The following is a 15,037-nucleotide window of genomic DNA, read 5'->3' on the forward strand; positions in this document are numbered from 1 at the left end:
CTGGGCTTGGGCAGGGGAGGAGTGTCGCACGAGACTGTGAGGCCACCCTGGGCGGGGGTGGGGGGTTGCTTCCTCTGCGGGAGAAATGCATGGAAAACCAGCTTTGCTCAGCCGCCTAGTTCAGTAGGGTAAGGTGTGGTTCATGAGGCCAGTTCTGTGGGGAGGTGTTCCTGGAGGAGAAGAATCCGTCACTCGTTTGGAAAAGAGTAAAGGTTGTGAGTACGAGGCATTAAGGCCCCAGAATGGAGCTCCGCGCCAGTGATTATGGGGCTGGGTTGTGAGAAAAGAGCGGAGGCCAGATGGAGGTCTTTGCAATGGCAGGAGCTCTGCCCAGGACAGGCCCCGGGAACCCCAACTTCACAGCAGCCCCCAGCGGCCTGTGTCAGCCTTCGGCTCTGGAGGAGCCCACGGGATCTAGAGTCAGCCCCTTCTGGGAACTCAAAGCTGCACTAGGGCTTATTTCACATCTGCTTTTGTGATCCTAAAATTTAAACTCTACAGACAAAACAGAGAAGGTGACAGGTAGTGGTTTGCGTTTTAGGGTCACGAACTATGAACTGTCTGCAGACTCAGAACTGCCATGTTGGGTTTCCCTACCGTAAACCCTTTCCACGTCTTCCCACTCTCACGTTCCCTTGTCCTCAGTGTTTTGGTCCAGGGAACGAAGGCCAGCTTTAGCTGGGGAGGAAAGGACAGGAATGATAGCTGGCGACTTCTGAGAATGCCGAGCAACTTCACGAAGCGGGAATGGCTGGCCGTGTGCACGTCTATCTGACCTACGCTGCATCCTGGGCTCTGGTGGCATAAGTGACGTGGCTCGTGCACACACAACTGAGCTGCTTGCTGGGGAGAGGGGCATGGCAGCCAGTCTGTACGGGGCCTAGCAGGGCGGGCCCCTCCCTTAAGGGACTGCCTGTAGCTCAGTTTATGACACTGTGTATTGAAAAGCTTCTGTCACTGATATTCCAGGGTACACCACCAGCCAGTGATCACTCTGTGACTAAGACTAATATGAGCCCGGCTGTTGTTGCTGTCCCCACGAGCGTGTGTAGGAGTGGGAGTGGCATTGCTCTGTGTGTGTGCAGGGGGGCCTAGATTGATGGCTTCTCACTCAAGTAGAGGTTGCATCCAAATCCTGGATCCCCAAGCAGCGGCCCACCTGCAGTGGCTCACTCTGGACTGCTTCGTCATGGAACAGGACTTGGAGTCGTTCCAAACCTTTCATTTTGATTCATGCCGCACAGGAGGCCAGGGAGGCAGGGAACTTGCCAGGGTTGAGGCTTTGAGACCTGCAGTTTCCAAACCCTCAGCCAACACCCCCTTTTTATAATGAGTGCTTTGCAGTGCCCTGAAATGAACACAAAGGTCATTTAACTACCTACGTATGTAGCTCTGAATGCTCTGATGTAATATGGGGAAATAAAAGGGTGGTCACGTGTAGCAATCGGTGTCTCAATGTGGAAACGCTCTTGTCTTGGTGGTGCTGGCAGACCGTGCAGTCAGGGGAGGTGGAGGTTGAGTGTGCGTCACTGTGGACCCGCAGCACCCAGTGTAGACTGATCAAGGCGGATTGAGTAAGACTTGGACACCCAGAGCATCTTGGGTTGCTCTGCCTTAGTCCGTTCGTGTTGCCATAAAGGAATACCTGAGCCTGGGTAATTTACGAAGGAAAGAGGTGTGTTTGGCTCACGGGTGTGCAGGCTGTACAAGAAGCATGGTGCCAGCATCTGCGTCCAGTGAGGGCCTCAGGGAGCTTCCACTCCTGGCAGAAGGCAGAGGGGAGCCGGTGTGAGCAGAGGTCACAGGGCGGGACAGGAGCAGGGAGGGGGAAGGGTGCTGGCTCGTTTGAACAGTCGGCTCCCGCGGGAGCTAACAGAGGGAGAACTTGCTCATCGCCGTGAAGACGGCAGCGAGCCGTTCACGAGGGATCCATCCCAGACACCTCACTCCAGACCCCTCCTCCAACACAGGGGACCAGATTTCAACATGAGATTTGGAGGGGACAAATAGCCAAACTATCTCAGTTGTAGACATGATTTTCCAAACTGGTGAAGAATCTTGGTAAAATGAAAAAAAAAAATACCACCTTTCCTCAATTTATACAGTAGCTACTACACAACGTATGTTAAACTCATAGAGAATATTTCGTGCATCTGTGAGGGGAAGGCACACACTGCTCGGAGCGTCAGTGGCAGGTGGAGGCCCAGAGCGGCTTTGCAAAGTGGTGTGGGACGGCGGCTGTTCTTCATTGTGCAGGACTGCCCCAAGCATTCTGGGATAGCCGGCGTGCCTGGTGTGGGCCCACCAGCAACCAAAAACACCCCCCGAGTCTCCAAAAGTCCCCCAGGGGACAGTGCCTTCCGCACTGAGAACCATTCATCTCGACAGCCCCCAGGGTGGCGCAAACCTGGTGCTGTGCCCGCCACTGGACTCTGGTCGGCACTACACGTTTACCCAGGGCCCCCGCAGCTGCCGGGGCTCAGTGCAGAGGAGAATCCACACACGTGGAGCTTCCCTTCCATGTGTGGCAGTTTTCTCCCCCTGGAGTGGTTTCGTTTCTCATCACACATCCGTAGACGCAAGACAGGACAGGAGGAAACAGTGAAGTACAGTAAAGTGAGGGCGATGTGCATGTTGAACACGGTGGCTGTTGGCTGCTTCCTTCCTGGTAGATAAATGGCGGTTCTCTGGCAGCCACCCGTAGCCAGCGTCCACAAAGGTCAAAGTGTCCTTCCTGACCCAGGCATCCTTTGACCATGCAGATACAATTGTTGAAACATTCAAGGGCAAATAATGGCCCACATTATCGGTACGATGTACCAAATTTAATCAACTGTAGACACCCCAGCATCTTTCTCAGTTACCTTTGACTGCTCACTGGTTGGTTGAGTTGCGGTTCTCTCTCTCAGGCTTCCGTGGGGCTCATCTTTCTAACTTATCTGCTAACCCTGTTTGCCTTATTCAGGTGGGTGTTGTGCCCAAAACCAGGTTTGCGTTTACACGGCAGATGGTTCCTGTTTTCCGTACTTAAAACGTTTGCCTTCTCTGGTCCCTGTGCATCTGATTTAATATGAAAACTCCTGGGACCGTCGAAGCTCCTTTGATAACAAAGTCTTCCATCCTGATAATCCCACAAGAGAATTTAGGACTCCATCAGCTTTCTGGCCACTCAAGGTTCTGATCTCTTTCTCCTTTTGTGAGTAAATAAAAAGCAAAATAACAGAATTACACGCATGTCTAGGGAAGGCCCCAGGTTGCCTGTCAGTGGTCAGTGTCAGCCATCGCCGCTTTGCTATTCAGATTCGGCCTTGCTTCCTCATTTGCAGGAACTGCTGAGATTGACTTACTACGCACAAAACGTCACCCACAGTTTGGGTCTGTAGCCCGGCACTGCCTTTTTTTCCAAGAGACCATTCTTCAGCAGAACTATACGGTTTCTTCTCAGCTGCACCAGGTGCGAAGCATCCCTGTCTGAGTTTTAGGCAGGTCTGTCCCCCAGCGGCATCCCTGCTACCACGCTTGCTTTGCAGGTGACCCCCTTTCCTGGGTTTACCTTCGCCTGGTTTTCTTTTCTCTGCTTTTCCCAGGCTGCTTATAGGCTTATAATCAACATGGATTCATTGTAAATGTGTGAATACTGTCTTTTGATGTCAGTTATGTATTATTAATTTGCCTAATGCTTTCAGCTAACTTGAGAGTCGGCCTCAAGGTATACTTTCAACCATCGTATTTGACGGAAGCCACGGCAACCGTGTTCTTTTTCCTTCTCGGTTTTTGACAAAGGTTCCTTCTCCGAGATTGAGCTCCCGCCCCGCGACATGCCTGTGTTTGCGTGCGGCTCTGATCTCTCCGTTCTAATCAGGTTTCTGGTTGGGTTTGCCAGCCTCTGATCCAAGTCCACAGTGTCTGGGTGTTCAGGTTTCACGCTTCCTGAAACATTTTGTAGTAATTGGAGATTCGGCTTGGGGTTCTTTGACAAGATCGCTTTGATCTGTGGAACGAGATGTCAGGCCACCATTAGTCACTGGTGTGGCTGGTCTTCGTCAGAACTCCTCTTTTCATGGCGGTGAATGTGCTAATGAATGGCTGTATAGCATTAAAAAGAAAGAAAGTTGTGTGTGTTTTTTTTAATATACAACTTTTTTAGCCAATAAAACAGCCTCCAGCCAGTTGGCTTGATGAGAGATACAATGTACTCATTCCTCGACCCTCTGTTAATCTACTCAGGAATTTAAGTATGTTTCCATGAAAATGTCTCCTCACTCCTGTACTCCTCCCACCCCCCGGGTGAAGCTCACAGAGCAAGAGGCCAATTTATTTTCCTCAACTGATGTTTGTAAGTGGAATTAAGGAATGAAAGAATTGCCTGGTGGCTTCTTGAAAGAGGCTAAAATGGGTGCAGATCAAACACCTTTCCATGCAATGACAACGGATAATTTTGCCTGGTCCCTTAGATGATTTCCCAAGCCTGCCTGGTGTTTGCCTGTGCAGAAGGGGACTCGCCATTGCTGAGGACATTGATGAGCCACCAGGTTAGGCAGGTGGGCAGAGCAGCCCCTGGTGCTCAGTGGTCGCTTCCATGAAGGTGTGGTGACTGCCAGGATCACAGCAGAGTAAGGGAGGCATCTGGCCGCCTGGGCCAGGCCAGGAAGCCCACAAGGGGATTCCAGACCCTAAGTGCAGAAGAGCCCAGGGCTGTCTTGCGGGAATTCTTTAGGGCTCTTGGCATTCCCTGGGTGGGGAGGCCTAGGAGAACCAGAGCTGCCTTGAGGATTCAACCCTCCCGATGCTGTGCTTCCACCCTCTCTTCTTATGTTCTCTGAAAACAATGGGTGGGTTTTTTTAAAAAAAAATAAAATATTCTGTGGCTCTTTTCTTCCTGAGTTCAGTTGATTTCACTTTTTAATCCTGCATTCCCTGAACACTCTTATCAGAGGCAGAGCGTCTTCTGAATTTGGTTCAAAGTGTTTTTACTACCGTGAGCAGGTTTTCTCCTGGCGGTCCGCACCCCTGATTGATTGCTGCTTCAGGACGAGCAGAGTGGGCCTTGCAAACGGGAAGCCCATCTGGGATTCTCTCTCTGTGTATTTAATTATTGTGCAGAGCAATTGAGAGCCAAAGAACTTTAGTCCCAAGAGGTAGGATGTTATAAAATGAAGATTAAGTTATTTATTTTTTAATTTAAAGTGCTAGAAACGATATGCTAATAATACCCCTTAGAGTTGCTTACGATTCCTCTCTGGGGTTTTACACAGAGCTTTAGTTCAGGGAGCCCAGGGAATATGAACATGAGCTTAGAATTACTTTTTTTTCACATTATCTAGGACTGAGGTTTTTACAAGGGTAGTCACCAGCCGCGTGTGGCTATTTAAATTTGAATTAATTAATGTTACAAGTTCAGTTCTTCCAGTTGCACTCTAATCACATTTCAAGTGTTCATTAGCCACATGTGGCCACTGTGTTGTACTGGACAGCATAGATAAAGAATATTTCTGACCTCACAGGACGTCCTGGCCCAGAGCACAGAAGAACTCCACCTTTTAGACACTTGTTGCACAAGAGCTTGAAGGTGTCACTGCCTCCCCTGACCTCTGTAGCCAAGCCATCCCCCACAGACTTGTCCCTTTTCATGGGGGTGGATGGACTTTAGAATGAGACAGTTTTAGATATTCAGTAAGAGTAGTTCTATTAGCATTTTCTAGAAAAAAAAAATCCTTGGATTTTCTAAGAATAGCTCATAGATTGAATAAAGGTAGCAAGTGATTAGATGATTATAATAATAGCAGCTATTTTTGTTGCATACCTGCTGTGTTCTAGGGTTTTGTTCTAAATGCTTTACAGAAGCATTTAATCCTCAAAATTAACTCCATGAGGTATGGCATTATAGTAGCCCCATTTTTTAGTTGAGGAAACTGAGGCACAGAGAGGTTAAATGTCTTGGCACACACAGGTACTAAGGGGTGGAACTAGTATCTGAACCTGGGTGGCGTAACCCCAACTACCTCTCCTCTCTGCAAATGGCACCAAAACATCCAGAATGTTCCCTGTGTAAAGGGAACGGCAACCTGGTCAGGAAACTATAGAAGAAATAAATGCTAAATAGATGTTCAGACTGGTTCAGATTCTTATTAACATTGCAGATTCCAAGGAGTTTTTTGTAGCCTGGATGGAATAAAAATAAAACAACTTTTCAAAAGGAAGTCATAGCACTTTAGACTATTTGGGGAAGATACAATTATCTCCTAGACCAGGGGTTGGCACACTGGAGCCCAAAGGCCAAATCCCACTGCTTGCCTGTTTTTGCAAATAAAACAGCCCTGCATGTTTGTTTATGTATTGTCTGTGGCTGCTTACGCATTACATTTGCAGGGCTGAGTAGTTGTAACAGAGATCATATCTCAAACAAAGCCTAAAACATCCATTTTCTGTTCCTTTGCAGAAGAAGTTTGCCGACCTCTGTACTAGATCATATTCTCCAAGCGTTTCAAGATAATTAGCATTAGTGTATTTCTGAACTTGAGGAATGACCCCGTATTGTCGAAGGGATTAAATAATTCAGTATTTTCATTGCTTTGCATCATAAATGTGTGCATCCCCTCCTGTGTGCCAGGCATCTGAATTTACATGGGCTCTAAAACTGGGCATTTCACCAATCCTCAAATACCCACGTTGCAAAGAGCAGACTGCACTTTAGCCAGGTCATTTCTGGGGGATCCCTTGGCACTCAGTGTGCCCAGGGTCCGTCTGCTGTCACTTCCCTGTCTCCGTGCCTGCCCACTGTCAGGATATTGCGCACACAGAATGTTCACGTAAGGTTTCTCTTACTTTAAGCTCATGGTGGAGTGAACTAAAATAGTAGGCAAATATTAAAATTCAACACTTCATATTCTATATTCCATTATGTAGTTAGAATAAATTAAGTTTCCCCAAAATGTTTTTGCCAGACCTTTTTAAAATAACATTTTTCCTTGATTATAAAAGTTCTGGATGCAGAAAGTGTGGAAGGATCTAACCACAAGAATGGGAGTCCCCTGCTCCCCACCGCCGACGGTCACTAATGCACATCTTTGAGTAATAAATAGTTTTGAAGAAGATTCTGCCACATATACAGTTTTTAACAATTTTTCTATGGCATTTAAAATTTCTTAGAAAAACAATTTTTCGTTGCTACATAATTGTCCATCATATGGATGTACTGTAATTCACTGAACCATTTCCTTTCTACTGAGCGATTGAATTGTTTGCAGCTGTTTGTGATTCTACCTAAAACATAATAACCGTCTTTGCACGTGAGCCTGTGTCTGCTTCCTGGGTGCCTCCTTAGGATCAGAATTTCAGAAGTGCAATTACTGAATTAAAGATGTTTAACATGTGGAAAGCTCAGGAAGTATACCCAAAATAACTAAATCAAAGGTCATGTCATCTCTGACTTGACTTCTTCCCTGACCTCAAACAAGACTAATAGTTCATGTAATCCCACAACAAAGACTTACTGACGTGTGTTAATGTTGCACAGACTTGACATTAAAACAGTGAAATGAAACTCCCAGGTGAACAGGGACACTTTAGAATTACCTGTGTGGTGATTTGACATTAATCTTAGGAATCTGATCATTTTCTTAGACAGAGAATGGTTTGAATGCCCAGATATCTGCCTAGCGCTGTTCCTTGGGTGCCTTCCTATAGTCCCACAGTTTTCAAATTCAAATGGGTATAAAATGACCTTAGGTCGGGTGTAGTGGCTCACACCTATAATCCCAGCACTTTTGGAGGCCAAGGTCAGAGGATCACTTGAGACCAGGAGTTCAAGGCCAACCCGGGCAACATAGACCTGATTTCTATAAAAAATAAAAATTAGCTGGGCATGGTGGCCTGCACCTGTAATCCCAGCTACTTGGGAGGCCGAGGCAGGAGGATCACTTGAGGCCATCAGGAGTTTAGAGACCAGTCTGAGGAAGAGCAAACCCTGTCTCTACAAAAAGTAGAAAAATTAGCCAGGCATGGTGGCATGCCTGGAGTTGCAGTTACTCTGGAGACTGGGACAGGAGAATCACTTGAGCCCAGGAGTTTGAGGCTGCAGTGAACTATGATCACACCACTGTACCCCAGCCTGGGCAACAGAGTGAGACCCTATCTCTAAAAAAGAATGACCTTGTCGGGTTGGACGCCCCAGGGCCTTGACACCTGCTTTCCTCCCTCCAGGAAGTCCTGCCCCAGAGAGCCACAGGCTCGTTGTCTTCCTTCGGGTTTCATATGGAGGTCGTCATACCAGAGTGGCCTCGCCAGCGGCCACATCACTTGCTCACCACCCACCTGCCTTATTCCCTGGGCAGCTCTTACTCTAATCACTGTCCACATGTGCCTCTCCTCCCTGCAGCGAAAGCCAGGGCTTTCCTCGGCCCTGTCCATCACGTGATCTTGTGATTGTCATCCTGTGTCAGTAGCTCACACCCTCAGGGGTATGTGTGTGTCGGGATGTGGGTCACGCCATAGTGATTTATGTCCCAGGGTGCCATTAGCCTCTTCGCCCATATTTTGGTGTCGAGTATCCTCAGCTTTGGGGCACTGGGGGAGAGCCGTAAGAAGGACCTGTGACATCAAGGGCCTGGACTTCGGTGGGCAGGGCCTGAGCTTTGCCTGTCACTTGGGTTAGAAGTGGGAATCTGAACCCCAGCCACTGCTGAGACAGTGTGTGGAGCCCCCCTCTTGGTGCTGCCACCTCCCTGTGTCACAGAGCAGCAGCCCAGCGTCCCTGCAAAGCCAGAGGGCCAGGTGGGTGCCCCAACTGGGTTGTGACCTGCAAAGGCTAAAGTATTTAAGTAAAGCACTTGATTTATGGGGTTTGACTTAGGCATAGGGAAGAATTAAACTCAAGGCCTTCCACGTGGCTTGGAAAACGCTGTTACCAAAACATTAGTGATTATGTCTTGGGGGGAACTGCCACTTTGTCAACATCAACACTGTTAATTATGAGGAATTGCTCACAGGCTTGCAGTAGACTGTTACGGGGACAGCTGTCTTTGCCACGATGACCTTGTCTTTGTGGCTCGGGGAACACGGACACGTGATGGAATCCAACAGACTTTTCTCTCCTTTGGCCAGGTCTAGCACCTACCGCCCCAAGGGCTTTGATGTCACCGTGAAGTACACGCAAGGGAGCTGGACCGGCTCGGTCGGGGAGGACATCGTCACCATCCCAAAAGGCTTCAATGGCTCTTTTCTTGTCAACATTGCCACCATTTTTGAGTCAGAGAATTTCTTTCTGCCTGGGATTAAGTGGAACGGAATACTCGGCCTTGCGTATGCCACCCTGGCCAAGGTAAGGCTGACCCACGGCTTAAGTAACCCGAATGGTGGGACGGCACTCTGAACACCGACCGTGGCAGGGCTGCCCTTGGAGATGGTAGGGAAGAATCACATGGTTGAAAGAGACCAGTGTTCACACATTATATTCCTAAGCATTTTTTGGTTTTGTTTGTTTGAGTTCTATACTTAAAAATATTAACAGAATTTGAATCACGTTGATTATGGTGTTTGTTTAGGACGTTTTACTGGGGAAGGATTAAAAGAAAACACTTTTATTCAATCCATACGCTTGCATGAGATGGAGCCTGCAGGTGGCCCTGGAACGTGGGCGGCTAGACGTGCCTCCACAGGGCCGGGAGCCTGTCCTGCTGCTCTCCTGACGCTGCAGGAGACACCTCCGAAGAGACACCTGGCAGTGGAATAGGGGCAACGGGACGGTGTGCCCGGGCTTGCCGGCCACGCTGAGCAGTGAGGAGCCACAGGGTGGTGTGCGGCCCTGGCTCTCTCAGCATCAGAGCCTTCCCCAAACGGAGAAGGACAGAATTGGATGTTCCCCACGTATTTGTACCTGGGACCAACCCAAAGGAAATGATGTCTGTGTGCAGGAGGGGGAGGCAGGCAGGGGGGTTTCCACCTGCAAGCATTGCCCGGGGCAGGCGGGGTTAGACACCAGCGTGTGCCCTGGGCTCCTGGAGACCCGGCAGGTTTGTGGGCACTTTGGAATAGCAGGAGAAGGTCCCCTCTCTTGGCCCTGTACCTGGGCACCACACCCCAGCCCCTCCCTGTTCAGCGTTGGGCTTGGAGCCAGAGCTCAGTGTGGGAGGGAAAAGAATGTGATTGCCGGGCAGCAGGCCCCACTGGCCCATGACAATCATTTTCCCACCCTGTGGGAGCATTTGTTCCAGCTCAAGTTCATTAGCAAATGCTGTGGGGTGGGGGAACGGGCAGGGGAGTGCCCCAGCCCTGGCTTCCCTGGGAGGAAGAGTAATTACCGAGAGCCTATTAGGCTCAGGCTGAGAGTATGACAAGGCGCGGTTCACTCAGAGCTCACGACCTCCTGTGCGGCGCACTTTGTCAGGCTCCACTCTCTCCACTTAGCGATGTGGGGCTGAGGGCCAGAGAGGTTTGCCCCCTTCAAGTCGGAACACGGAGCCCTGGTATTCTTGCTCTGTCTGCAGAGCCAGGACGGGCACAGGGCCCCTTTGTCCCTGTGTTGTAAGCTGAACGGCATATGCAGTCGGCACACTGGTAAAAACTTACATTCCCAAGTTCGTTTTCACTGATAACGGGACCTTGGGCAAACGTTTCATCTTTAAGTGACTATTTGGAAATGAAAGATGCAGGATTGATTTTATGGTCATTTATTCAGAAGATGGTAGAGTAAGCTTTAATTATCTAGAATTAATAATATGTGAAACTTCTATGAGAACAAATTACACTGGAGTTTTTTGGGGGTGTCCTCACTCTCCACGTGATCTTACATCTTTTTGTCTACAAAATGCTAAGATTGTTAAAAATTGGCTTCCCGTTGCCCAGGTTGGAGGAGAGAGGAACAGAACTCGTAGGAAGCAGCGTGTAGCTGGGAACAGGACTGGCAGGGTGGTCAGGGTTGGTGGCCCAGTGGTGTCTCTGAGACAGGTTGGCCAGGCACTGAGTGGTGGTTGTCGTGTGTGGTGGCCCCTGCTCCGTCCCAGGCGCTTCCTGCCAAGGCTGTGTCAGAACCATCTACGGGGCTTCTACACCAGGGATGCCTGGGTCCCACCGCGCACCCGCTGGATCAGATTCTCCTGGGGTTGGTCCTGGGCAACTGTGTTTTTAAATCCCCAGCGGGAGCCCGACACACAACCCTAGTGCAGAAGGACTTGACGGAGTAGTGAGAGGTCCGTTACCGTGTGCAAGGCCCTGTCCCAAGCACTTTATAGGTATCGACCCATCGAAGCCCCCAGAGCAGCTCTACGGGCTGCTGTTATCCCCATTTTACAGATAAGGACACAAAGGAACAAGCTGCTCTGTTGGCAAGTGGTAGACAAGCCTCCCATTCCAGATAGTGTTTGCTTTGCTCTGCCGCTTCTGGAGAAGGGGACAGCAGGGGATGGCGGCACCACCAGACCCCGCCCATGCCAAGGGGGCACCCACCTCACTCACTGGCCCACACTCAGTGTTCCCACAGGGACCGCCTGTGGACGGTGCTGCACTCTGCCTTAGATGTCTGCAGAAGCTGAGATGAAACCCCTGGGAGCCCAGGCGCACATGGACCCTACAGGTGGACTGATAACGGAGACCTGCCCACTGCCCTCCAGAACTACAGTTTTAGTCCTCACGGATAGTAAATAATTATTCCCATGAATGACCACAGGTGGTCAGGGGACGCCTATAGCGTCTGTTCTACTACAGTTAATTTTTAAGTTTTCACCAAAAAACTAACAACTCATGGTGACCACCTGCAGCATCTCTTAGTTGTCAAAGCCAAAAGCCAAACTCAGGTCTATCGCTAACCTACCTCCTCCACGACCCCGCACCCCGGGCCGCCCCCAGCTCAGAACAGTTTGCAGGTCACTCCCCTTCTTTTTGCGCCTTTGTGGAGAAACGGATGTCTGCTGGTTGCGCAGCTGCAAGAGAGGGGGACACACAGCAAATTACGTCCCCTAGAATTTGGCAGTGGTGAGCAGTAAGTTTAGTAAACTTCAGAAGTGTAGCTTTGTGCCTTTCCTGCCACCGTCTCTATCACAGAGTTCAGCTGGCAGAGTCGGGCTCTGTCCAGGGTCTGGGGTCCAGATGAGCTGTCCTCGTGGGCCGATCACCTCTTATTTGCGCGATTGGCAGCTGCAGCTGTGAGGGGCGAACAAGGACTTCGGTGGCAGTGGCATCTCCCTGAGAAACTCCTTTCTCCTTACTCCAAAACGTCTAAGATTGGAACCCACCGCCTACCTCAATAATCCACGGCGTCTCGTGCCCACCTCACAGGCAGTCGTGATGGTAAAATGTGACAGGGTCCTAATAGCTTCGGAAATAATACCTTGTTTTTACAACAGAGCTGTACCAGAACAGAAGGACAAATGCCAGGCAATGGGCAGCTCTGCTGGCACTTTCTGAATTACTGCATCTGATCACAAGCTTGTTTGTTGTTTAGCCACGAAAAAATTAGATGTAAAGATCAAGAATGTTGTCCGTGGTTTGTGGTGTCTACGCTGGTCACCCTTGTCTACACTGTGAGTCATGAAGCAGGTGTCCTTCTCTGTCACCCTCCCACAGCCATCAAGTTCTCTGGAGACTTTCTTTGACTCCCTCGTGACGCAAGCAAACATTCCCAACGTTTTCTCCATGCAGATGTGCGGGGCCGGGTTGCCCGTAGCTGGAGCCGGTACCAACGGAGGTAGTCTTGTGGGTATCTTTTAGTCTTCAAGGGGTGAAAAATCATAAATTGATGGGGCTGTTTTACCTGTTTTATTAAACACCTGATCAGGAATAGCAGACATATAGGTGTGATAAAATTGTGATCATCCTTGTTATAGATCCTTTTGAAAATGTATAAAATTAGGTATTACTTTTAATCTTTCCTAGTCATCCTGCCATCTAGAAAGGTGATTCTTGTTGCTTCTCCAAATTCCATTAGTGCTTTTCTCTGTCGTGCTTTGGAAGGGAGCTGCTTCCCACGGGGGCCGGGGGTTTGGTGCCACGTGAGCCTTGCTCTGGGCAGTGGGGCAAAGGGTGATGCCTGTGATTTCACAGATTTGGTGGGGAGACAGGGACACCTGTACATCCTTTCTCTCTCTCTCTCTCTCTCTCTCTCTCTCTCTCTGTCTCTCTCTCTCTCTCTCTCTCTCCAGTCACACACACACACACACACACACACACACACACACACAGACACACACACAGACACACACACACACACACACACACACACACACAGCAAAATTGTTTTGTGCTGAAGCAGAACCAGGGCTATCAGTACTATGGATGTGCTGTAGTCTGGGCTCACTGCCACGGGCCCTGCACCCAGACATTGAAAGTAGGAGATGGCAGGGAGAATGCACGAGGAGGGGCCCTCCTGGGCGGGTGCTGCCGCCCGGTGCTCTCTGCCTGTGACAGGCGGGCTCCCACCCCCGCTCCCGGCCGCGTGCGTGCGCTGAGCCTAGGCTCGTACCTAAACGCTTTCTGACCCTGGTTTGAGGAGAGAGGGCAGCCTAGGCTGTGAGGGGCGTTTCGCAGTCCTGCAAATGAAGTTTTGATTAGGGAACTCTTCTCTTCTTTCCTCCTTTCTGACTTCTGGGGGACTAAATTATTGTCAGCGTGGTTACCTATTTTATTGAATTTCTTTGGGGGAAAATCTCAATATTGTGAAGCTGAAATTCTGCTTTCTGTAGATGAAGGGAAACCACCAAAGCATCATGATGAGACCAGGGTGTGACACTGTTTGACGCTGGGTACATGCCCGCAGCTTCCCCTGATGATTTCTCAGGCATTTGTATTTGTTTTATAACAGCCACAGTGACGTACTGATTCCAGCCAAGTGTCACCTCATGAGTACATGCTTCTCTGTGTAACCTGTTGATGTGTCTGTGTGTGTTTTCTCTTACACCTGTAAATATTTTTCCTTCCCAGGTCCTGGGTGGGGTTGAACCCAGTTTGTATAAAGGAGACATCTGGTATACCCCCATTAAGGAGGAGTGGTATTATCAGATAGAAATTCTGAAGCTGGAAATCGGAGGCCAAAGCCTTAATCTGGACTGCAGAGAGGTATTTACGCTGTGATCTCCGTGGTGTCTGTCCGTCTGTGTGTGCCTTACATGGCACGGCTGGAACCTGTCTGTGACATTAGAGAGGTGCATTACGTTACAAGGTAAATCAAAGGTTCATAACATGAAAGGATAAAGGGCCTTTTTGTATGGTAAGTTCAAATCAATGAATCCCCCCTAAAAAATTGCTTCCTCCCAATCACCTGGCTTAATAGGACAAAATTAGCATTAAAAGGTGAGGGGCGAGGACTGTCCGAGCCACACCTTTCACCACTCATCTCGGCCTGTTGGGCCCTGAGCTCTGTTTATGCCGAAATAAGTGGATTTTCATCAGTGTGAAATGAGACCAAAATACTCGCCAGCTTTGTCCCCCATCACAGGCCCTGTGGTACACACGCCTGCTGCTCTGAGGTTAGGAACTCTGACGCCAAGCCTGCGACCTGTGTGCACAGCCTGTCTCTGCATTTGGGCTGATGTGTGGCACGTTAGGATATTATGATTAGGGTTAGGGTTAGTGGCTTGAAGGAGCTCCGGTCTTCTGCAGCCTTTTCAGATGGTTTATAAGCAGTGTTTCATTAGGTTCCTGCCTGTTAGCACTTCTGTTGAGTGAACTGCCACGTTCCACCATCCGTTCTCATGCACACGGGGACCTCTGAGAAACCAAAGAAACCAAGAGTGATGGTCCCTGTCATTGTGGTAGTGTTTCTGCCCTAAGTCCACAAATCTGTGTTTATTGTCAAAGGGAACTTATTTGCCATTAAAGAGCCCAATGGTATAATCTAAAGTGAGGCCCTAAAATAAAGTATAAACCCTGTGTGCGTGTGTGTGTGTGTGTGTGTGTGTGTGTGTGTGTGTGTGTGTGTTAGCGCAAGCACATACTTGGAGGTGTGATTCTTAGATTCGGGGTTCTTTCCTGCCTACCTCATATGCACCCACCCCTCAAAAGAACAAACGACAAAACCCGGGACATCCTACCACAACATTTCAGTTTG

At 49.3% G+C, this 15,037-nt stretch overlaps 1 protein-coding gene across 1 annotated transcript in view; it reads left to right on the plus strand.

Moving 5' to 3' along the window:
- BACE2 (beta-secretase 2) overlaps positions 1-15,037 on the plus strand; it is a 79,530-nt gene that overhangs the window by 36,663 nt on the left and 27,830 nt on the right. The window contains exons 3-5 of the mRNA XM_045540697.1: positions 9,103-9,319; positions 12,559-12,687; positions 13,912-14,046. Coding sequence (XP_045396653.1) covers positions 9,103-9,319; positions 12,559-12,687; positions 13,912-14,046 — 481 coding nt within the window. The remainder of the gene's footprint in view (positions 1-9,102; positions 9,320-12,558; positions 12,688-13,911; positions 14,047-15,037) is intronic.

This window comes from Lemur catta, chromosome 1 (assembly GCF_020740605.2).
Source record: "Lemur catta isolate mLemCat1 chromosome 1, mLemCat1.pri, whole genome shotgun sequence".
NCBI classification, from domain to species: domain Eukaryota; kingdom Metazoa; phylum Chordata; class Mammalia; order Primates; family Lemuridae; genus Lemur; species Lemur catta.